Below are 23,529 nucleotides of genomic sequence, written 5' to 3' on the forward strand. Positions count from 1 at the left end.
TTGTCGGCGAGAAGATTTATAATCATATCGTTGGGTATTATGTTTTGGTACCCAATTAACTTCATCAGTATTTATTTTCGGGCTGTTACAATTAATTTGATCACTTTCTTTATATGATATTTTTTTCTTTTATTCACCTTTTTACTTTTTCACTTAACACACTAAACACTAGCTCTTTAAAAATTCGTATTGTAAAGAAAGTGATCAAGCTAGTTGGAACATGAGGGATTATTTGATACTCATTCTTACTTCAGCCAAATCATTTAACCAAATTGCTAGAGAACTCATCTCTTCATAATTGTTTTATAAAATTTGTTAGGAAAACACAAAAAAAAAATATATATATACTTAAATGAGTTATTGTAGAGTAATAATGTTGTATTAATATGTGGTATTAATATTTTTTAAATTGGATGAACCGCCCTTTTCTTTAATTGATGTCTTTTATTTTCAGTTTTTTAATTTTGGAAGAAGCGCCCTTTTCTTTTCAGTTTTTTATTCTTGAACTTAAGTGGAATCGAAAATATTGGAATTAAAATGACTTTGAATTGATAACAGTGAATAAAAAAAATTTAAAATCTGGATAAAAAAATTAATTTAAATAAATTAATTAAATTTTCGAAATTTAATTATTTAAATATTTAAAATATAAAGTCAAAACTTAAAATAAAGTCAACAAATTCATTAAACTTCAATTAAGCAAAACACTAATGATGTGGGCCACAACACTTTATCATCTAAACTACATCTCCTTCATCTCCGTGCCCAAATGAAGTGTGTCTTCATTATTGGGACGAAGAGAGTATATTTTAAACTAGTGTATAACCCGTCGAAATTCGACGGGTCATTATTTTATAGCATAGTTTATAATAAATTTTAATGTTAATTATATTGACGATATATATATTATTATTTTAATTTGATATTATCTGTATAAGTTTTTGTGTGACGTATTTTTTTATATCTTTGTTCTATTTTAGAATTAATATTTAAACAATTATTAGTGTTATATACGACATATAAGGAAGCTAAATCGTACAACATTAGGCAATAACTTAGTTACGAAAAGTAAAGTTAACGGTACTCAACACAACAATTCATTAAACAGGCTATTGACCACATCTTCAAAAGCAAGCAATACAACAGTAATTTTCAATTCCTCACTTCAAACCTGAATCTACAGTAACCTTCATAAGCTTTTGCTTGAAGATGAAGTTTCCAAATCTAAAATTGTAGATCTGCATATAGCCTCTGCAAGTAAAAGATACGATATACATAAGCAATTTTCATACATAGAAATCTAACACTCATTCTCATCCATCTAGAATAGCAATGTTAAGTAAATAGCATTATAAATGTTTAATAAATGCTATTGGTCTATAAAGATATGAATAAGATGATCAAGGTTATATCGTTCTTACCTTTCAATCTATCAAAAATTTCATTGTATACCACGTTAGTAGTTGTGTTGCTTGTCTGACAATTTTCATCATAAATCAAAACTTTGAGACCTTTTTTGCTAGTGACTCGTGAGATCGCCGCATACAGCTGGCCATGACTGAATACGGGTTTTGGTAGGTAAAGTCCTACGTTTGAAAGAGATTGTCATTGGCTTTTGTTTATAGTCATAGCAAAACAAACGTTTGTACAAAATTCAACGGGGCTTTAAATTTTGATTTAAATTATTTATATTATTTTTAATTAATTTAACTTGATGTAATAGAGTTTACGTTATATTAATTTCAACTATATTCGTCAATTAAATGTTCATTTTTTGCTAGAATAATAAAAATACTCTTTTATATAAATTTTGTACAATTTTTTTATATTGACGGATAAAAATTAATTTAAGATCTCATATGCCATATAAGCATCATCTCATCTCAACTCTATAAGACCAGATGATCATCAAGAACTCGAAAGACAATATTTAACTTTTGCACGCCAAACTTTTGAGGATTATCTCGTCTGGACCCTAAAACAATATATATGACTTTTATACGTCAATCGTTTGAACATCACTATTTGATACTTTAAATACCATAACTTACTTCTAAACATTATTTTCATTAGGAGCTTGAAAGACCATTTGTGAGATTATACAATCTGAAGCTTATAAGATCATAACTACCTTTAAAAAATCATCTTGTATGGAGCTTGGAAAACCATAACATGATTATGTGCATCATCTCATTTGGAGTTTAAAATACCATAACTAACTTCTAAACATCATCTTGTATGGAGCTTGAAAAACCATAACATAGTTAGTGCATCATCTAACTTGAAACGTGACATTTCATTTATGAGTATCACCATCTGAAGCTTGAAAAAATATAACTAACTTTTGAATATAATCTCATATGCAACTTGAAAAATAAGAACTGACTTGTGAGCAATATCTAATTTGGTTTGGAGCTCGTAAGACTAAACTGACTTGTGAGAGTCATCTCATGTGGAGCTTGAAAGACCATAATCGACTTGTGAGCATCATCCAGTCCATAGTTTTTATAGAACGGTGCTGAGTTCTAAGCATCAGTCATTTAGAGCTTGAAAAATCGGAGTTGAGTGCTAAGCATCACTCATTTTGAGGTTAAAAGGTCGAAATTAAATTATGAGCATCATCTCGTTTGAAGCTTGACAAACTACTTCTAACTTGTGAGCATCATATTGTTTGGAACCAAAACTGAGTTCTGAGTACGTCTCGTGGAACTTGATAGACCACCTCTAACTTTTTAAGATTATCTCGGTATGAAGTTTGAAATACCATAAATGAATTTTGAGAATCATCTCGTCTAGAGCTATAAATAAGCATATACCTAGCTCAAATGCTTATCAATTGATTAGTCAATTTTGTATTGTTCTTAATTTAATACAAAAAAATAACTTTGTCATGTTGAACCAATAAAAAACTTATGCTGACATGTCAATGCGAATTAGTTTTAAATATATTAAGCCGATTTTATCATATTTTAATTTATTTTATATGTAAATATTATGTTTAGAAAATCATCTTATATTAAGCACTCTCATGTAATATCTAATAATAATCCACAAAAGGATAATAATGGATTAGTATGAATTGAATATTATAAAGAGGATTTAATATTTTATAAAAAAATAATTTATATAGTATATGGTAATCCATATACATATAAATCAAAAGAACTTTTAAGTCAAGGTAAACAATGTTTATAATGAGTTATCGTGATGAATTAGTCATACAAATTGATTTAAAATACTAATGATTATCTTAATGTTTATATATTTTCTAAAAAACATTTTAAATGATTTACGGTACACTTCTAGTTTATAATCTTTATTTGTCATTTTAAAAATATATATACTTAAAGCAAGTTGTATGTATGACTAATTCATCATCACATAACTGAGACAAAGACATGTGAATAATCATTTTGTAAGATTGATTTTTTGTTTTCAATAAAACAAAATTAAAATTGAACGAAAATAATATGTTAAACAAAATTTAATATCTAATTGGCTATTTTTAAGGTTTGATATTTGGTGGCATTGGCCATCTTGACAAGAAATAATAAATGAAAGTGAATTAATTTTAAAAAATTTAAGACCAATCTCGAGGCAAATTAAAACAGTATGCTAGCAAATATCAGCATTTCATGATCAACTTCCAGGTAAATGTACATTCTCTGTGCTTGTATTGGCAAGGAAACAGAGAGATGCTATACACTCTCAGTTTTCTAAAACTACTCTTATGAAATTGCATTGTTACCTTTGTATGGCACAAAGTATATAACTCCCCTTGGACCAAGTAAAACTCCTTTTCAACATCAGGTGTTGCTAATCCATCTTCATAGTTAGAAGCAGTTGCACCGATTAACGCCAAGCAAGCTGTGATTATCCAGACTTCACGCATACAAAATGGCAACATACTCTGAGAGAACCCAACACATAAAAGGTGAAAAATTCAACACAATGCAATTAAGATAAGAATCCATCAGAACTCAATGCTAATACCTCATGCAAAGCTAATGCCCCTGAGAAGCTGATTATGAACGAATAACCCATTGATGCAACCTCAAATGGACGTTTTAATTTAAAGAGAAGCTGAAGTCACAGAAACCCTTTTTGGAGCATGCGTGAAGGTTAAAGCAAAGGATAATGAAAGCAACAATAATTTTTTTCAGAAAAACAGAGAGAATATGTCACATAGAACAACCAATTCATTGAAATATCCACAACATAATTCTTAATGTAAAAATATTGTAGTAGAAAAACATAATAATAGAAGGGAAACCTGTATTATAATAGAGCATCATGGCATACATGACACATATTACGAAACAAACCTAAGCATGTTTATGATTAACTTTCATACCTTAGCTTGACAGGCAAATAAATACTGCTTGAACTCAAACTCCCTAAAAGAGTCATCTTGAAAAATCTGAGCTAATGTTTTTTTCCAGGATCAAGCCGTGTAGCCTGATCATCTCCCTTCTCCACTCCTCCAAAGTCCCTCTGTTTTCCTGCCATATTAACTGGAATTGTATTCCAGGACAAATTGCAATGAGGTTAGGTTGTACATTTGGACCCCTAAAAATAAAAATCTAGTGAGGTCCGAAAATTAGAGAAAGCAGCAGCATCTTTTCCTCCACCCTAAAAAAATTAAAGGCAGAGAAATCATGCAAAATGTGAATACAACTACAAGAAAATTCAAACAAACAAAGAAAAGAGAGATATCTATTTTAGTAAAAATAAATAAATCTGCACCGAACAATCCTAGAGCAATCATTGAAGAAAAATAAACCTCAATCGAATAGAACTTCCACAATCTAGCACGGGTGAAAGAAATTCCCGAGACACACACAATAAACCCCAAAACATCTCATTAATAGTTCAGCTCTATCGTTTCTAATTCCAAAGTTAACAAATTCCCAACTCAATTTCCACCGGAATTGAAAATACAGTCCCATCAAATAAGCTTCTAAACAGAGCATACATAGCTTCACATAACCAAAAAAACAAATTCTTAATTTTCACAAACAAAATCATCCTATTACAAACAAAGTGCCATCACCATTCTCACATATTCCTTTTGCATAAACAAATTGGAAACCACTTCCCCCCAAATGCAGCTCGCAACAACTCCAACAAAATCAACTCAAAGTATTTCAACAATTAAGGTGTTATAATAAAAATAATAAAATAAAAAAAGTATACCAAATATCTTCAGGAAATTCGTATTTGATGAGCTCCTCGTTCTCGTACTTGTCGAGGCCCATGAATATGGTGAAATCCCCAGCCTCCGGCAGCGCCTTGAATTCTTCCTATCAATCAATCAAATTCATCTTCGAATCAAAACTACGCAGATAATCAAATCACATTAAAAGAGTATGATATTTCTGATTACCGGAAGATAATCGAAAGGCAGTTCCCTCGCCCTAGGCAGCCCACGACCCTAGCATTATTCCATCATTTGCTTACATGTTTCCTACTGAATTAGCCAGAGAACACAGACGGCATTATGTATAGAATTTCCTTATAATAAAGCAAGCATTATTTACCTTGACTTTTAAGGTTCTTCGGGTCATTCGCGCCACCATTATCCAGGTTAACACCCCCGATCCACCCAGCACTTGTATCTGAAAATACAAGATTCAACAAATAAATCTAAAAAATGCACCGATCAAATGATCAACCACTCAAAATATCCTAAGATTCCAAGTCTATATGAGCAGCAAATCAGCCAAAATAATTTGAATCAATGGAAAAATACCATGAACCATTACCAGGAGTGATCAAACATCGATTTCAGCCTACTCTGAATACAATACCAATAATTCGTTTCCTACTATTATCAGAACAAAAATTATCAGAAATCTCAAAACTTGCATAGAACAAAAATTATCAGAAATCTCAAAACTTGCATCAGCTTTTGCTCTATATGAATACTCTTGCGTTTACAAATCACACTCAATTAACTAAGGAATTTATAGCTAAAAATCTAGGTTATAAGTTTCCATTGTTAAAATTCTTTCCAAAATTTGTTCTTTCTAAAATAATAATCATTCTATATCTAAAATAGGACGCGTTATTAAATTAGGAAACTAATTTAATACTTACCATGGCTGTGTAGGAAGAATCACGGCGGATCCGGAAATGGAGGTATCAAAATAGAGAAGTCGTCGGTGGTGGTCGACGGCGCGGTGGACGAACTTCAGGGCTCAGCGGTGACTCGAGGCCGGACGAGCCGCAAGCACATCCCTAATTTGTGAAAGATTGATTGAATAACAGAGAAACTTGAGAAAAGAAACGGTTGATTGCTTGATATTGTGAGAGAAATCTGAGAAAAGAAACGGCTGAATAATAGAGAAATCGACACCAAGAAGCTTTTAGTATCGGCTGAATATAATTTGTGAGGAAGAACCGCTAATTTGTAAGAGTCAAGGGTCGAACTCATACCTTGTGAGGAAGAACCGAATTTGGCTTTGAAAAATTGTGAGAAAAAAGGCTTTCAAATAGTACAAAATAAAGCCCTGTGAGTGTGCCATGTAGGAGAGAGAAAGAATATGGGGGCTTTAACATGTATTGCTTTATAGAATTGATAGATTGTACCTCTTGAATGTCTAAATTTAAAGTGAGGAAATCTACTCAAATTGTAAATGATTATTTGGCGGAACAATGAAAGTCTACTTGAACTTGTAATTTGCGCATAGCTTTTTAAACGCCGCAACTATATATGATAATGTTTTGCAATTTTCTTCGTCAAAATTTGTGTGATGTACTCCCCGTCCAATTTTGGATAATAATTTTACAATACAAACCAATATGATTTCATACATTTACACATTTTTACTATACTAATTTAATTCTCTTTAATATCTGTGTCCAAAAGCAACGGGACAAGTTCAGTGGAACGGAGGGGGAGTAGTTGCGAAGGTATTTGTACGAAACCCAAAGGAAAGCTCCCATTAATTGGTATCTCAAAAAAGACAGCGATGATGTTTCATCAAATGCAGTAAATACTTTTACTGCAGTCGAATCCAACGTAAGATGAAACGTCACATTAGGATCTCTCAAAATCCACTTCCTGTCTTGTTTACTTTTGGGTTATCTTAATTTTGTCACAGTGAAAAAGGTGAATTCGCAGCCCACCTCTCTAAGCAAAGCAAATGCCTCACTGCGTTTTGTTCTTCCTTGCTTTGCTCCATAAATTTATAATTCATCAGCAGGGTGAAATAAAGATTGAATTTTTAACCATCCAATGCTCAATTCTTGAATATCTGTGGTCGCATTTCTCTTTCTTCATTTAATTTTCCCACAATTTTTTCTTTGGCCACACTGACACATCTCATTTTCATACGAAAAAGTCGTCAGCTTTAGTTTTTTCTGGTTACGAACATCAATTAAAGCTCTGAAAAGACAAAGCTGCGCTTCATTCCCTTCGTAGCTCATCATTTAATTTAAACCACAATGGGGTTGTAGTTATTTATGCAAGATTTCAGTGGGTTTTTAACAGTATCATTGTTTATAGGATCTGTTTAAGTTATCCGATTTCTGTCATAATTTGGATTGTTGGAAAAGCTTAGGCATTGTTTGGATGATGTGATATAGGAGAGATGAATAGTGGTGAGAGGTTGATTGATGATAAGAAGGCATTTGGGAAGGTAGAGAAATCAAAAGGGGAAGTAGTAAACTCAAACCCAACAAATAATGCTCTTGCTATTCAACCCAAGAGAAGGTGTGCTTGGGCTGTTTCTCTTAACACCGGTGAGTTTCGTTTTTGTATAATGTTTTGATATCTATTCACGCGTATGCTTTAAGGGTGCGTTTACTTTGAAGGATTAACCTTGATAAATCAAAATAGTAAGACTAATCGTTTGTTTTATTTAAATGGATTGAAACTTCAAAAATCAGAAGAGTGGAATTGGAGAAATCATACTTTAAGGATAAAATTACTAAATCATGTGTCTTATATAAATCAATTATGCAAAGTAAACGTCTTTAAATATCAGTCGTATATGATATCAGATCCATCTTATGTCGCGTTTCATGATGAAGAATGGGGAGTCCCGGCACACGATGACAAGTGAGTTACATCAAATTCATGAAAAAACACTTCAAACCATCAAGTTTCCAGATCTAAAAGAATATTCAAGTGAATTTACTTTTTTTCTTGAATCATGTTGTTTGTGCTAACAATGCAGAAAATTGTTCGAACTTCTTGTCCTTTCCAGCGCGTTGGCTGAGCTTGCATGGCCTGCTATTCTGAGAAAAAGGCACATATTTAGGTACATATATCCATTTAGCTTTCTAATTAGCTGTTATTTTTGAATGCTGCTAATAGTGTATGTAATTCTTTTTCAGACAAGTGTTTGCTGATTTTGATCCAATAGCTGTTGCAAAACTGAGCGACAAAACGATAACAACACCCGGAAGCCTCGCCACTTCACTGCTATCAGAGCTCAAGCTGCGATCCATCACTCAAAATGCTCGTCAAGTTTTAAAGGTACTATATATATATATATGTTTCTCCTCGTACCAAACAAGAATCCTATCTGATAAGAAAATAAATCCCTTCTAATCCTATCATAAACGCTAGGAGCTAATATGAATGTCACTGACAAACAAACACATTATCATCTAATTATTATAAAGTCGCGAGTCTCCCACTCAAGGTAAGCTAAAACTGGACGTTGGTCTGTACGAGATTGCAGGTGATTGATGAATTTGGGTCGTTGGACAAGTACATGTGGAGCTTCGTGAAGCATAAGCCGATAGTCAGCAGCTTTCGTCACGGCCGCCAAGTGCCGGTGAAGAGCCCCAGGGCGGAGCTCATAAGCAAGGACCTAGTCAGGAGAGGCTTCCGGGGCGTGGGGCCCACGGTCGTCTACGCCTTCATGCAGGTCGCCGGCCTTACCAATGACCACCTCATCACTTGCTTTAGATTCCATCACTTGTACCACACCTGAACCAGAGGAAATCACACATTTGAATATCACTTCATCACTTTGTATTTAACCTAAACCTTCTTGCTAGCTTTTTTACTACACACACACATATATATACGTATATGTATGTGTGTGTCTACCTAGCTAGGTTATGATCAAGGGCATATTTAAGATTTGTCATTAGGGGTTTCAATTTATTGAAGTATGGCATCCGAAAATATTTGCACAGGGGCCGGGAGCTCCGGAGCCATTTTTTAGTCCAAGTAGAATCTTAATGAGCTTTTGATTAAAACTTAGTCACTTATACTCCCTCTGTCCACGAAATGAGTACCCATTTGTGGACGACACGAGTTTTAAGAAATGTATGGAGTGTAGTGTGAATAGTTTAAGGGTCCCATTTTTTGAGTGTATTAATTAAAGAGATGTGTGGGGTACACTTGCCAAAAAGGGAAATGGGTACTCATTTCGTGGACGGACGAAAAATGAAATATGGGTACTCATTTCGTGGACGGAGGGAGTAATAAATAATTGTTCGCATTCTATTACACTACCGGAATGTGGCTTTAACCGTTGAATTTTCGGTCGTTAAAACCGAAAAGACAATCGTGAACACCATTAACGATCAATTTAATCGATTGTTATTTGCATGGTCGTTCCAAAGGTTACATTCGTAAATTCGGTCTTTAAGTTTAACGATCAAAATTTTATTTTTAACAATTGAAATTTTGGCTGTTAAAAAAATACGAGTAATTTTTTTTTTTAAGTATAACAATCTAGCTTTTTGCCCCCACAATTATTTTAGTATTTCTAATATATCTTGAACTCAGTGGAGTACGCTTTCACGAACTTCTCAGTAGGCAGTAGGTCACCCATCTTAGTAGTGTTCTAAATTAAGCACAATTGATCTTGAAGTTTCTTTCGACGTCACCAATATAGAACATACGTATTATTGATATAATTAACACCTATTAATTCATTTAAATTTTATTTCACTATACTAGATCATTCATGCATAACCTTAGAATATGTCAAGAGGATATCTCAAACTTGTGGTGTTGGCGTAAAAGTAACGCTAAAAATAACAATCAATTAAAAAAAAGATTATCTTTATTTTATTAAAAATTAAATTTTATTGTTAAAATATAACTATCAATTTTAAGAAATTCTCAACAATTTTAAAATAATAATAAAAAAAATAAAAATAAATAAAAAATAATTGAAAAATAAAAAAAAATTAATATTAACGACAGAAATAACAACCGTTTATAAAAAATATTTAAAAAAGTAATATTAATGATCGAATTTTTGGTTGTTAAAAAAATTTAAAAATATATAAAAAAAATAAAGATATTAACTACCAAAATTTCGGTCATTAAACAAATAAAAAATATTTTTTAAGAAAATAAAATAGTAATAAAATTTAAAAAATTATTAATGGCCGAATTTTCAATGTTTAAAAATAAAAAAATTATTAATGACCGAAATTTCGGTTGTTAAAAAAAAATAACGACCAAACTTTCAATCGTTTAATTGAGCGAAAATTGATTTGTGGCAAAATTACTATAACATTAAAGTTAATATATTTTTTGATTCCTTTTAAATTAATGTGCAAAATCAAAATCCAAAATAAAATGATCATAAAATAGTTGTAAAATTGTATGCGTATGCTGACCAAGCGGTAAGGGGCTATATGCCTAAAGCCAAAGGTCTTGGATTCGAATCCTCTATGGCGCGACCTATTTCTCTTTATTTAATATTGTAAGTTCATCAAATAAAATAGTTGTAAATTGATAGTTAGAGCCTCTACTTTAACAACCGAAAATTTCAGTTGTTAATTTCGGTTTCAACTAAGAGGCATTTATTTGATGCGAAGAGCAATAGAGCATCAACTTATTTTCTTTATATTTATTATAAAAAATAAAAGGGTTAATTGCATCAAAATACTTGACCTTTTTCCCAAAATTTAGTTTTTTGACAAACTTTTTAATTGTAGCAAAAATTTTAGCTACGTTTCAAATTATTAGTGTCCGTCCCGCGTATATTTCCGGCCAAATCCATGCTGAGGTGGACCTCCGTAAAGCTTAGGTGGCATGTCGTGTCGGGTAATGAAACATTATCGTCTCAAATCCATTGCAATAAATTGAAACGTAACTAAAATAAATTGGCCGGAAATATACGCGGGGACGGACATTGCAATAAATTGAAATGTAGCTAAAAATTTTGCTACAATTAAAAAGTTTGTCAAAAAACCAAATTTTGGAAAAAGATAAGGTATTTTGATACAATTAACCCAAAATAAAATAAAAAGTACACTATAGTATCCACGTACGTGTTATTTTCATGACCACATTCCAAAAGTCGTTTTCAACCCGTTTGGCTTTTGCGACCTAATTTAATTACTCTCTTTATGGAAAGAATTATTGTATCTTGTTTGTGCTATGAAATTAAAGAGTTATTTACTTCTAATAAAGGGGGTTTGATCTTAAGAAAGCATGCAGCAGCAATTATTAATGTCAGGTTAGCTCTAATTCATCAACTGGTCTGTATATATGAGAATTGGGCTTCAAGGATTTGAAGTGATCTTTATTTGTTTCTGTGTTTTTTTTTTCGAGAATCTGTACTTTTGTTTGTTTTTGTACCCTTTTTTTTTTTTTTTGAGAGAGTTTGTTTTTGTACTTACAGTCTCTTTTAATGAATGGTGTCCTCTTTCTTGATGCTGTAAATTCATGAATTGGGGGGAATTCTCACTGCAAATCCATGGTGTGGGGTGGGGTTGGTGATGGGTAGGTGGGAACTCTACTGTTTGAGTGATGGAGTTTATGATAGTTGGGATTTGAACATCAAAATTAAGATGATTCTTGATTTCAATGGGAGAGTGTATTACCTAAACAATGCCCCTTTTTCTCTCTACTTGGATTGGTTGATAATTTCCTCTGCAGATTTCTGTAATTAAATGCTGAATTCTGCCTTTTGTAGTTTCACATCATGACATTCTGCAACTACTTAAGGATTTTGGTTGATAGTGGAGGGTTGAGTGATATGCTTGCTATAGAAATGAATCATCACTTAGTAAAAATGTTCAACAAATTCTTGAATTTCCATCATTCATACTAAACTTGAAGAGTTGTTATTACCATTCGAATCAGCATTGTCACAATATATATGTATGTATAGCAAAATATATTTCATTTGTTTGCTGCAATGCTAATCATATATATTTGAGGGAAGATATGGAAGATCCAAGGCCAAAAACCATTAAAGAAAAGCTCGAGGCTTACAAGGCTGTGGCATTGAATACATTCAACACCAAGCCTATCTCACATTGGATCCTCTTAGCTCTAAGCAGTGGAGCAATGCTCGTGGCATTCCCCGCCTCCTCTCTACTGTCGCGTGTTTATTACTCCGATGGTGGGGAGAGCAAGTGGATAATCTCATGGGTGGCTGTTGCCGGATGGCCTATCCCTGCATTGGTCTTGATTCCTACGTATTTCGTCTTGGGAGTGTCTCCGACTCCTCTGAATCTCAAGCTCGTCGTGTCCTATGTTGTTTTGGGCTTCCTAAGCGCCGCTGACAACCTCATGTACGCGTATGGATATGCTTACATGCCTGCATCGACTGCTTCTCTGTTGGGATCAACGTCCTTGATCTTCTCAACGCTCTTCGGGTGCCTATTGGTGAAGAACAAGATCAATGCCTCAATCATAAATGCGATTGTGATCATCACTGCTGCAATGGTGATCATAGCCCTGGATTCGGATTCTGATAGGTATGGGAGCGTGACGGACAGGCAGTACGCGATGGGGTTCATATGGAACGTGCTGGGGTCCATGCTGCACGGCCTCCTATTTGCTCTGTCCGAGCTCGTCTTTGTGAAGCTGCTCGGGAGGAGGTCCTTCCACGTCGTGCTGGAGCAGCAAGTGATGGTTTCTATGTTGGGCTTCGTGTTCACGACAGTGGGCCTCGTGATCAACAATGACTTCCAGAACATGGCGTCCGAGGCCAAGAGTTTCAAAGGTGGTAGGAGTGCTTATGTCTCTGTTCTCATATGGGGTGTGGTTACATTCCAGCTAGGGATTCTTGGAGCCACGGCCGTGCTATTTCTGGCGTCGACTGTGCTGGCCGGGGTTCTCAACTCGATACGGGTGCCCCTCACGAGCATCGCGGCCGTTGCCATACTGCATGATCCCATGAGTGGTTTCAAGATCCTATCTCTCATTGTCACCTTCTGGGGATTTGCTTCTTACATATATGGGAATTGCACTCTAAGTAAAGACTCCTCATCATAAGTAGGTATCATATGCATCTTCTTCTTTTTTTTGTGTGTGTGTGTGCAATAACTTGCAAACTACAATTTAAAAATCAGACCTTTATCTCTTGTGTTATGATGTACAGGTATCGAGTATTTTTTTTCTGCAGATCAAATGTACTAAATTTCAGCCTTGTTTAAAATGGTACTATTTGATGATTATAGATTATAGTGAAAGGTTTTATACAAATAAATAATCTTACTATGTGCAATGTGTTATTTGCAACATGACAGTGTTAGCATGTTTAAAATAATGAATCATACATGCCCTAATATCACATTTTGCATTTATTTAGTTTTGTTCAATTAATCCTAGGATTCATATTTTCGTCCTAACATCTTCGACAGTTTGGATTGGGCCTTGAGGATGAACACTATTAATCCCCATTCAATTTTCAAACAAATTAAAATAAAAAAAAATTGTTTAATGTTCTTTGATAAACATAATTTATATGCAATAAAGCTATTTTTCCTTTACTTATTGCTCTACACATTATTTCCAAAAATATTGAATAATGTTAAATTTAATAAAAGAATGTTTAATATAATTTCAATTAAGAAAGTAGACTAATTTTTTAGACATCGCAAAAAAAAATGACTACTTTTTTGAGATGGAAAGAGTAAAAGAGAAGAAATGAAACCTGAATTAGTATATCTCATCTACCCTTTCGCCCAAATGGCCAACAACCATTCAAAGAATGTGGGAGTAGGTGTTTGATGAGACAAAAATAACGTAATTTTTCTTTCTTAGTTATAAAAGTAATTATAAAATAAAAACCAAAAGCCAGCCATAAAGCAATAATTTGAGAATGATTTACCCTTTTGTTTGGGAAAAGTTGGAAATAAATAGAACCAATCATGTGATAGCAAATTATCATGTGATAGCAAATTAGTACTACTATGCTACTTCGATTAATTTATCTTTTGTTATTAATATTTGTAAAGGGACACATATCCGTGTCAAAATAGACGCTGTCTGCACCTATCTATTATTTGGAGAATAATACCCTTCTTGTTCGAGAAGAAGAAGAGGTTCTGCAAATCATGGAGCAGCCATTGATAATGCCAGGTAAGCTCAATGCAAATTTATCAAAGAATCTGCCTTTTCTTGTATTTCTCTTTATCTACGAGGAGATCTTGACTTAATGTAGAACTCGTTCTTTGTTGATGATGAATTTGGATTATATTTCTTGATTTTTATTGGTAAGTGCAACATTCCCACTAAAAATCAAATATGTAGTGTATATAATTATATGAGTCAAGACTCTTATAGCTAGTGCTTTCTCTCTAGTGGAATTAGCTGTGTGGAGTATAGGTTGTTGGAGTTTTAAACATCCTTTTAAGATTCGAATCTTGATCCCTAGCTAGACCTATAACACAATGTTACACAAGTTTTGTGTAAAATCTTTTATGAAGTTGAAACTTTGTTTACATAAATGTATGACTAAATGAGCTTGTTTTATAATGGAGGAAGAAATGGAAGATCCAAGGCCCAAATCAAGTGGAGGAAAAGTAAAGGAATACAAGATGATAATTTGGGAGACATTGAAGAGCAAGCCAATCTCACATTGGATTCTCCTAAGTTTAAGCAGCGCAGCGATCTTGGTGGCCTTCCCTGCTTCCTCCCTTCTTTCGCGCCTTTACTTCTCCAATGGTGGAAAGAGTAAGTGGGTCATATCTTGGGTGGCCGTCGCCGGCTGGCCTATTCCGGCTGCGGTTCTGATACCGACGTACTTCGCCTTTGGGATCTCTCCGACACCTCTCGACCTCAAACTCACCGCGTCGTACGTTGTCTTGGGATTCTTGAGCGCCGCCGACAACCTCATGTACGCGTACGGATACGCGTACATGCCGGCGTCCACCGCTTCTCTGCTGGGATCCTCATCCTTGATCTTCTCCGCGCTCTTCGGATACCTTCTCGCCAACAACGCGATCAATGCTTGCACGTTGAACGCCGTCGTGCTCATCACCGCCGCCGTGGCGATCATCGCGTTGGATTCAGATTCGGATTTGGACGTGTATGCGGGCGTCACCGAGGCGCAGTACGCCGTGGGGTTCTTGGGGAACGTGGTGGGATCCGTCGTGCACGGCCTCATCTTCGCGCTGTCGGAGCTCGTCTTCGTGCGGTGGCTGGGGCGGAGGTCGTTCCACGTCGTGTTGGAGCAGCAGGTGATGGTTTCTCTCTTCGGGTTCATGTTCACCACGGTCGGGCTCGTGGCGAACGGCGGCGGTTTCGGGGGGATGGCGGCGGAGGCCGAGGCTTTTGAAGGGGGTAGAGGGGGGGTTATATATCGGTTCTGATATGGAGCGTCGTTACGTTTCAGCTGGGGATTCTCGGGGCTACGGCCATCGTGTTTCTTGCATCCACCGTGTTGGCCGGTGTGCTCAACTCAATTAGGGTACCGCTCACGAGCATCGCGGCCGTCGTGCTCATGAACGACCCGATGAGCAGTTTCAAGATCATGTCGTTGCTCATCACCGTCTGGGGGTTCGGATCATATGTCTACGGGAGTTATCCTCAAAGCAAAGACACACTTGTATAGGTGTATTTAATAGCCAACGATATAAATTCATCAAGTGTAACATCTACGATACCCGTGTTGGGGGTTGGGGGGGGGGTATAAGAGTGAACAAATTGCAAGCTTGTTTGATACCGGGCAAATGGAAAAAGAGAGGAGGAAACACAAGGAAGCTATGTAAGATAAACTCTTCACTCTAAGGAATCCACCAAAGAGGTTAGAGAGACTCGTCACCTTAAGGAATCCACCTAAAGGCTAAGAGGAAAGTAAGAAGAAATCCTTCTTCAAACAAGTTTAGAGACTCAATTTAAGTAATTGTATTTCAACTTGATGCCTCCCACTCTCACTTACACACATATATATACTAATCTCTTACAACTCTTCACTACCTCACATTGATTACAAATCCACTCATATTCCAAAATACATGAATAGCTCATAAATTCAAGACTAATGATATGAAAAGACATTGACTCTTCAATTTTCGGACTGTACTGCTACCCTCTAGTAAAACAGCCATAACTCCTTCTAGAAAACTCCAAATGACCTTTAGTTTATTCCATAAGAAACTAGACTCATCTAGCTTGGAAACCATATAAGGCTCATGGGCTAATTCATTTTCAATCACAGTCGGCTGCTCTTCAAAGTTGACCCATCTGCTGCAAATTCATGCTGAAACTCTGCATCATTGTTAGCAGTGGCGGAGCCACACTATAACTTAGTGGGGCAATTGCCCCTCTTAAACTTTTAAGTATACTTAATATACATACGTATAATTACAAATATATATATATATATATATATATTTGCCCCACCAAACTTTGAGAAAAAAGGGGCAACAACTAACTACGTGGAGTTTGATAAAAAATTTATTCCTTCTTTTTGTCATATACCTTACATATTAATTGGAGAGACCGAGAGAGTAAAAAAAAAGATAGAGGAAAGAGAAATTATATTCACCTTTCTCCACAAGTTTTATGAAAAGACTTTTTTTGAATTACCGTATTTTCAATTGGTGTATAAGCTTATTAAACTTGTATTTGTTTTACTTGTAACAACTGCAACGACAGAAAAAGCTTTTTCAGTTATTAAGATTGTTAAAAATCGGCTTCAAAATTGAATGAGTGATCGTTGAGAGAATGATTGTTTAGTTACTTATATTGAAAAAGAAATTTTTGAGGTAATTGACAATGAGATGATAGTACGTCGCTTTCAAAATATGAATAATCGTAGGGAATTATTGCAATTATATTTTATTATATAATTTTTGTAAAAGTTATTTAAAACTTTCTTTTATCATGCTTTGCCCCCCCTGTCTTTAGGGGCTTGGCTCCGCCACTGATTGTTAGTATGTCTTAAACTTTAACGAAGGAAGAGAAAGTATATTAAACGAACAAATTGCAAGCTTGTTGGCATTTCAATAATTCTTCTTAATGAAAAGTTGGAAAAGTAGTAATTCTATACTACCATAAAACATAGTAGTATAATTCTGTGAAAATCAGAACATATAAGAAAAATGAGTAATTAGATGTCAGCAGCTTATAAGCAATTAACGTTTAACATGAAGATCCAAAAGTCCTATAATGATAGGAATCAAGTCAAGGAAACCAGTTCACCATCTAACAAAATATGAAACTAAAACACTATAATTATACGTCACTTTTTATCTTTGTAACACTAAAATTCCACTGTTAATCAATGCACGCACTCATATTTAGCAAAAAACAAAATGGTTCTAATCTGATCCCAATCATAGGAAAAAACGCAGACACGCAGTGAATTAGTTGACTAGATTTAAGGGAGACCGAAAATAAAGCCTTTCGCTTTGAGATTTTTGAACCAAACCCGCTTTCAATGAATACAAGAATTAACAAATAAAGTAAATAACGCAAAAATTCTGCGGCGATCAAAACAAATTGCTACCTAGTTTGTCTTTTGCTGTTTTTGTTTTTTGATTTTGATTTTTTGTGGTTTTCGGCATGTAGTTAGGTATTTTGGCCCAAAATAATAATATTATCTGCTACCATTTTGAGCCCAAGCTGAAGCCCAAATTCAATGAGCCGGTTGAATTTTCAATGAGCCCAAGCTGAAGCCCAAATATCATAAAAATATTAATATGGGAAAATATGGGCTCCTTAAAGTGGTGCCCACCATTTAAGAATCATTTCCTCATAATGGGAGAACCTTCACCCGGACTTTTAAATTTTCATTTTTAGTTGTAGGAAAATTGGTGAATGCACGGCCCAACCAATTCAACTTGTGAGCCTGGAGCGGAGGAGAAGGCCGAGCGCGGGCCTCTGGGGCGCGGCATGGGGGGGAGGAGGGGGTGCGCGCCGGCACCTGAGCCTCCCACTATGGATGCTTTTATAATTTAAGATAATTTATCATGAATTAGAGTGAAAAAAAAAATAGAAAAAGGGCCGTTGGGGAAAGAATTTCTTCTTATGGTGTATTTATTTTGATGGAAAAGCAGTGAAAAAAATATATTTTTACCTATTTTTCACTAGTTTCACATGTTTAATATGATGGAATTTTTTTTTCCGAGCATGATGGAATATTTTCTCGACCGCCCCTTCTCACTCATTTTCTCTCCAATGTTGGATAATATTATCCTAAGGTCGGAGTGTGAAAATATTTTTCAACATTTTCTAATCTTTTCATCTTTAGAAAACATAGTATGATAAAAAAGAGAAAAATATAATATTTTATCATCTTTTTTTATTCATCATTTTTCAATAAAAAATTTACGATCAAAGTAAATGCATCCTTTAATGTCTAAGGTCAAAATTCGAATCCCCTTTGATATAGCTTTTAAATTTTTTTTATTTAATACTCCTATTAATTTATAAAAAAATCCAACTAAAATAAATAAAAAATATATGTGTATTCCTATTCCACTCTTTTCAATCGAAGAAGATGCACATAGTGACAGTTATTAACTAGAAGGGCACATCGTCAACCACATGAGACTACTGATGCCCAATTATTTGATGTTCTCAAATTTATTTTATTTTATTTTATTTAATCTTGGGAATGTGTGATGTTTCTCCATCCCTTCATCATGCAGTGAAAAGGAATCAATTCTTTCTTTTTCTTTCGAGAAGATAATAAAGAATCCCAACATGTATACGCTGTAGAACTAAACAAACTGAATAAATAATCAAATATTTTTTCCATATTGCAAGGATAATTTATTAAATAGCCAGTCTATATATTAGAATAATTAGAGCTTGATGGAAACCTAGCTATTTCAAGAGTGTAACCACATGTCCATAATTAAATGGAAAATCTTCTAAGTCTCACCTAGAGCTAGCTAGAAGCCAACTTTGGTTACAATAATCACACATTAGTATACAAAGTAGCCCACATTAAAAAGTAATTGTTGAAAGACAAATTTTGGTAGCTTATAGTATGACATAGCATTATTGGGTAATAAACAACCCAAGTATTCTTGTCCTAAAAGCAAATCTACAAAATAACTAGCAATTGTAGGCTGTCAAGTGTCAACCTTGCTTCTATTGCCTACTATCCAGCTAGTAGTCCCATTATTTCTAATATTATATTATGTCCAATATTTTTAGTAATCTACTGATTTTGCTTAAGAGATGGCGAAAATTGAGTAGAACTATAGAAGAACATATCACATCAACCTTTAGTTTTATAAAATACTAGCAAGTATAACCTATATGACATTTTAAATAAAACCTTGCATTTAGGGAAAATTTAACACTCATATTTAATCTTCTTAGTTTTTAGAGACAATGTCAAAACAAAGATCATACCATTTCTATTAGCACGATATTCTTGTATATCAAAACCTTATATCATACTCTCCCGTCCATGAAAAGATGATCTAAGGGAGGGTGGCACAAGTTTTAAGAAAAAATTGTGTTGTTTATTTAGTGAATGGAGAAAGGGGGTCTACAAATTAAGAAAAGTGGAAAAAAATAATTTAGTGAGTGTAGAATGAGACCCACAAATGACAAATATATTTTCGTGAACGGTGGGAGTGCTATTTAGTTGCAAATAAGAGTTTGTAGGATGGAAAGAGTGGTGAGCATTAGGTCCCTCAATGTGAGGTCATTTATATGTTTGTCTCATCTGCAACTCACTCTTTTGAGGGTCCTCCTTTCTTGATTTTGCAGAATGTCTCCTAAAAGTGACATTTTTTAGGAGGTCCACCAAATCTACTAGTAGTAGATAGATTCTAATCCAGAGTGATTGCAATGTGTGACAACCTCCTAGTTCATATATGCACACAAATATCTTTTCATGTGTATGAGCTTAGTTCATGTCTACTAATCTAGTTTCTTTTGCTCTAGTTTGAGCAAAAAAAAAAGGAAAAGATAGAACATAACATTTGATATTTTTAGCCACAATCACAGAAAGCAAAACTCAGGCTGCTATACAATCTAATCATGGCAGCATAGAGCTCATGATACTAAAAATAAACAAAAGAAGGAATTGAAAAAAGAAAAAAGAGCATGATTTTGTTCAAATGTCTTTCACTGCTGTGTAATTTGTTCAAGATCCTTGAGCAGGCCAACTACCTGTTGCATGCTAGGCCTCTTGGAAGGGATTTCAGCTGTGCAAAGGTATCCGATCTTCAAAGCCTCGATAATCTGTGCATCGGGAGCTGTCCCACGGATCTTGGGGTCGATAGCTCGTGATGCTTGGTTCCTCCTCACTAGTCCCCTCACCCAACTAGTCAAGTTTGCATCTTTCTCATCTTGATACACGTCCTCGACTGGCTTCTTCCCGGTGATGAGCTCGAATAGGATGACTCCGAATCCGTATATGTCTGATTTGGGCGTTGGAGCCTTCGGTGAGCTGCTCTCTGGCTCGAGAAACTCTGGTGGCACGTACCCTGGTGATCCACGAGCAATCTCATCTTCAGCTCCATTGCCAAAAATCTTTGAAATCCCAAAATCTGACAGTCTGGGCTCTAAGTTAGAGTCCAGATAGACGCTGCTTGCTTTGACGTCTCTATGGATGATGGGAGGCGAGCAGCCGTGGTGGAGGAACGCAAGTGCACGAGCAGTGCCAAGAGCGATCTTGTGCCTAAATCTCCATGTTGTTGGTGACCCTTCGGGACCAACATTCTGTATCCCATTGTTCTCATCTTCCCATGTGTCTGTGCTCCAATCTTCCGTCGTTTGAATCCCAAGTGGCAGATCGTAGAGCAATTTCTGCAAGTTTCCATTATCCATGTAATCATAGATAGCAATCCTTTGGTCACCAGCCAAGCAGTATCCAGTTAGTGGAACAAGATTAGGGTGCTTGATTCGACCAAGATACTCGAGCTCTCTTGCAGCTTCGTGGTCTGTCATCGTGGAACCATGGACCAAAACCTTAACGGCAACATGTATCCCCCCTGGCAACAATCCACCATACACAGGGCCGAATCTCCCTTCTGCCAACAATGTGCCCCGATCAAAGTGAGAAGTCGCGGACAACAAGTCCGCGAATGTGAAGTTCAGCAAAGGCTTCTCAAAGATGACCACGGGGACTGATGTTGCCTGCTTAACATCAGCCACCCAAGTGGTTGAATCCGTCTGGAACGAGAAGGGCCCTGAGATTGTCTGCTCCTCCTTGTAAGAATCCTGTTTCACAGCCCACATTCTTGTTTTCCTACGACATCTAAAGGCTAGAACGAGCAACCCCACGAGCAAAAACACCATGGAGATTGTCAGAGCAAGAGCAATCTTGAGCCCTCTATGCTTTGGAGGTTTTTTCTTGAAGAAGTCCGGGTTGGCTGCAATCGGGCAGCTATTAGTCGATCCTATGAAAGAAGCTTGAAGGGTTTTGGGGGGGAACCGGGAAGCACAAAAGCTAAGGTTGTTATAAGAGAAATTGAAGCTATCCATATCATGGAGCTCATCAATCACAGCCAATGGGATATCTCCTGTTAGATTGTTGTGTGAAAGGTCAAGAAATTTGAGGCTCTTCGACACGAGAGGGGGAATGTGGCTGCTGAGATGGTTATCAGAGAGATCAAGGGTTGCTAAACTAGTTAGGCGTGAGATGTTGCTTGGAATATCACCAACCAAATTGGTTGCAGACAAATTCAGATACTCTAAATGTGTGAGCACATCAACATTAATCAAGAACTGCTGTTTGGTGAATCTGTTGTGTGCAAGATTAAGGTGTCTAAGATTCACAGGGTTATGCAATCCAGTGAAGAAAAACTCACCACTCAACTCATTCTCCGACATATCCAAATACAGCAAATTCGACCAACTGAAAGTGGAGGTGAAGTTTACCTGAGCAATGTGGCCTTGAAACTGATTCCTGCTCAAATCCACCACCTCCAACGCCCCTTCAAACACACCTAAAACAGAACCCTTGAACAAGTTGCCTGAGAGATTCAGATACCTCACCGATTTCATCCCAGTAAAGTCTGAATCCCGACCAAGAATATCGTTTTCTGCTAAGCTCAAGAACTTGAGCTGCGGCAGTGCAGCACCAAAGCCACTAGGAAGAGAGCCATTGAGCTTGTTTTCAGACAGATCAACAGAGACCAAATTTAAACACTGCAAGATTCCTAATGGGACACCGGATTCAAACACATTGTGACTGAGATTCAAAGCCTGCAACTTGGTTAAAGAACTGACTGTTTCTGGGATGCTCCCACTAAATTTGTTGAATGAAAGGTCCAAACTTTGAAGGTGCCCAAAATTTCCTATGTTACTAAAAAGACTCCCAGAAATTTGATTGTGTGAAAGATTAAGATTTATGAGAGAGCCCAAACTCCAGAAATCAGAAGGCAAGGTAGTAATCTTGTTACTGCTAAGATCCAAAGATTCAAGCTTTGTCAATTTCCCAACAGTTGTATCTGGAATTACACCAGATAAACCCATCCCAGAAGCTTCTAATTTGACAACATTTTCCCCCTCATCATCACAAACCACACCTTTCCATGAACACAAAGAGCCAGAAAATCCATATTTTTGGGGTGGGTTTAAGCCCATTTTTGCAAAGAATTCAAGGAGAAATGACTCATCTGTGTTGGGCTGTTGGCAAACCAAAGGCCTAAATAGCAGAGTCACCACCAAAAAACAACCAAATATTGCAACACCCATTTTATGAGAAATGGCTAAACCACAAAACAAAACCAAGAAAAATCAAATCTTTCCCCCAAAAAGGCCTGGCTTTCCCACTCTCAAGACCAAGAATCTTGCACCATCAATGCCTCTGTAGCCATTTTTCTGCCACATGAAAAAACACCAATAAATCCACGACCACCGCCACCGCCACAAAAACGGATAAACAGTGTAGTTGAAGAGTTTTATTACAGAATGTTATCACAAAATACAACAGAATGTAGAGATAGAGAGAGAGAGAGAAATTGTTTGGAGAGTGAATGCAAATTGAGTACTAAGCATACCTGCCTGTCAGGTGGTGGTTTTCTTGCAAGAAAGCAAACAGCTCTAACTGACTGAATTTTATTTTTTTGGGTCAGTGAAAAAGAAACATCAAACCTTCTCTCAAATCAAATAGGCATTTTTTAATGCAATAAAAAAGGTGGGTTACAGTCTAGTTTGTGTGGGGTTTGGTGTATTAAACTTTACAGTCTCATTTATTTATTTTTCTTTCGGAAATGAATTTACTGTGTCTGTGTGTGTAGTCGCTAGGAGTTGGGGTTCATAAATGCTCAAATATCAAACCAAAAAACACATCGTTTTCTGATTGGAAATCAAAATTTATGAGATTTTTTGGGTGGAGAATTCAATGATTTCTGCAATTAATCATATGTTTTTGCGTCTCTTGCTGATTC

General features: G+C 35.7%; 3 protein-coding genes, 1 long non-coding RNA gene and 1 pseudogene across 14 annotated transcripts; 3 read left to right on the top strand and 2 right to left on the bottom strand.

The window, feature by feature from the left end:
• Nucleotides 1-3,592: 3,592 nt before the first annotated feature.
• LOC130988090 (uncharacterized) lies at nucleotides 3,593-6,580 on the bottom strand. 8 transcript variants are annotated; one of them, XR_009089972.1, is made up of 7 exons: nucleotides 6,439-6,580; nucleotides 6,100-6,240; nucleotides 5,541-5,618; nucleotides 5,387-5,470; nucleotides 5,197-5,303; nucleotides 3,994-4,514; nucleotides 3,593-3,910 (listed from the first exon to the last, which is right to left on the bottom strand). It is a non-coding gene; the product is annotated as an uncharacterized LOC130988090 (long non-coding RNA). The 8 variants fall into 8 exon arrangements; XR_009089977.1 differs by adding an exon at nucleotides 5,766-5,827 and having other exon boundaries at nucleotides 5,541-5,646; nucleotides 6,100-6,454; XR_009089975.1 differs by lacking the exon at nucleotides 6,439-6,580 and having other exon boundaries at nucleotides 3,994-4,083; nucleotides 4,355-4,514; nucleotides 6,100-6,432.
• A 472-nt stretch (nucleotides 6,581-7,052) lies between these two features.
• Nucleotides 7,053-9,177, top strand: LOC130988091 (uncharacterized). Of its 2 annotated transcripts, none has more exons than XM_057911850.1 (5): nucleotides 7,053-7,746; nucleotides 8,008-8,065; nucleotides 8,214-8,267; nucleotides 8,344-8,485; nucleotides 8,694-9,177. In XM_057911850.1, exons 1-5 carry the CDS (start codon nucleotides 7,596-7,598, stop codon nucleotides 8,946-8,948), a joined length of 660 nt encoding a protein of 219 aa, XP_057767833.1. In that variant the 5' UTR covers nucleotides 7,053-7,595; the 3' UTR covers nucleotides 8,949-9,177. The 2 variants fall into 2 exon arrangements, with proteins under 2 accessions (XP_057767833.1, XP_057767832.1); XM_057911849.1 differs by having other exon boundaries at nucleotides 7,068-7,746; nucleotides 8,184-8,267.
• A 2,068-nt stretch (nucleotides 9,178-11,245) lies between these two features.
• Nucleotides 11,246-13,427, top strand: LOC130988094 (probable purine permease 5). Of its 2 annotated transcripts, XM_057911856.1 has the most exons (3): nucleotides 11,287-11,444; nucleotides 12,156-13,217; nucleotides 13,320-13,427. In XM_057911856.1, the coding sequence occupies exons 1-2, from the start codon at nucleotides 11,420-11,422 to the stop codon at nucleotides 13,211-13,213; spliced, it is 1,083 nt and encodes a 360-aa protein (XP_057767839.1). In that variant the 5' UTR covers nucleotides 11,287-11,419; the 3' UTR covers nucleotides 13,214-13,217; nucleotides 13,320-13,427. The 2 variants fall into 2 exon arrangements, with proteins under 2 accessions (XP_057767838.1, XP_057767839.1); XM_057911855.1 differs by having other exon boundaries at nucleotides 11,246-11,444; nucleotides 12,156-13,427.
• Nucleotides 13,428-14,178: 751 nt separating this feature from the next.
• On the top strand, nucleotides 14,179-15,874 carry LOC130988093 (probable purine permease 5; annotated as a pseudogene).
• A 4,227-nt stretch (nucleotides 15,875-20,101) lies between these two features.
• LOC130988092 (probable LRR receptor-like serine/threonine-protein kinase At2g24230) lies at nucleotides 20,102-23,291 on the bottom strand. Of its 2 annotated transcripts, none has more exons than XM_057911853.1 (2): nucleotides 23,140-23,291; nucleotides 20,102-22,960 (listed from the first exon to the last, which is right to left on the bottom strand). In XM_057911853.1, the coding sequence occupies exon 2, from the start codon at nucleotides 22,832-22,834 to the stop codon at nucleotides 20,258-20,260; it is 2,577 nt and encodes an 858-aa protein (XP_057767836.1). In that variant the 5' UTR covers nucleotides 22,835-22,960; nucleotides 23,140-23,291; the 3' UTR covers nucleotides 20,102-20,257. The 2 variants fall into 2 exon arrangements, with proteins under 2 accessions (XP_057767836.1, XP_057767837.1); XM_057911854.1 differs by having other exon boundaries at nucleotides 23,144-23,276.
• Between the last annotated feature and the right edge of the window lie 238 nt (nucleotides 23,292-23,529).

This window comes from Salvia miltiorrhiza, chromosome 6 (assembly GCF_028751815.1).
Source record: "Salvia miltiorrhiza cultivar Shanhuang (shh) chromosome 6, IMPLAD_Smil_shh, whole genome shotgun sequence".
NCBI lineage: Eukaryota > Viridiplantae > Streptophyta > Magnoliopsida > Lamiales > Lamiaceae > Salvia > Salvia miltiorrhiza.

Bases quoted from the DNA above. Each gene is read 5' to 3' on its own strand.
- LOC130988091 (XM_057911849.1), top strand. From the start codon at position 7,596: ATGAATAGTGGTGAGAGGTTGATTGATGATAAGAAGGCATTTGGGAAG. The intron at 8,268-8,343 runs GTACATATATCC...ATTCTTTTTCAG, and splicing joins AGAAAAAGGCACATATTTAG to ACAAGTGTTTGCTGATTTTG. The intron at 8,486-8,693 runs GTACTATATATA...ACGAGATTGCAG, and splicing joins ATGCTCGTCAAGTTTTAAAG to GTGATTGATGAATTTGGGTC.
- LOC130988094 (XM_057911855.1), top strand. From the start codon at position 11,420: ATGCAGCAGCAATTATTAATGTCAG. The intron at 11,445-12,155 runs GTTAGCTCTAAT...ATTTGAGGGAAG, and splicing joins GCAGCAATTATTAATGTCAG to ATATGGAAGATCCAAGGCCA.
- LOC130988092 (XM_057911853.1), bottom strand. From the start codon at position 22,834: ATGGGTGTTGCAATATTTGGTTGTTTTTTGGTGGTGACTCTGCTATTT.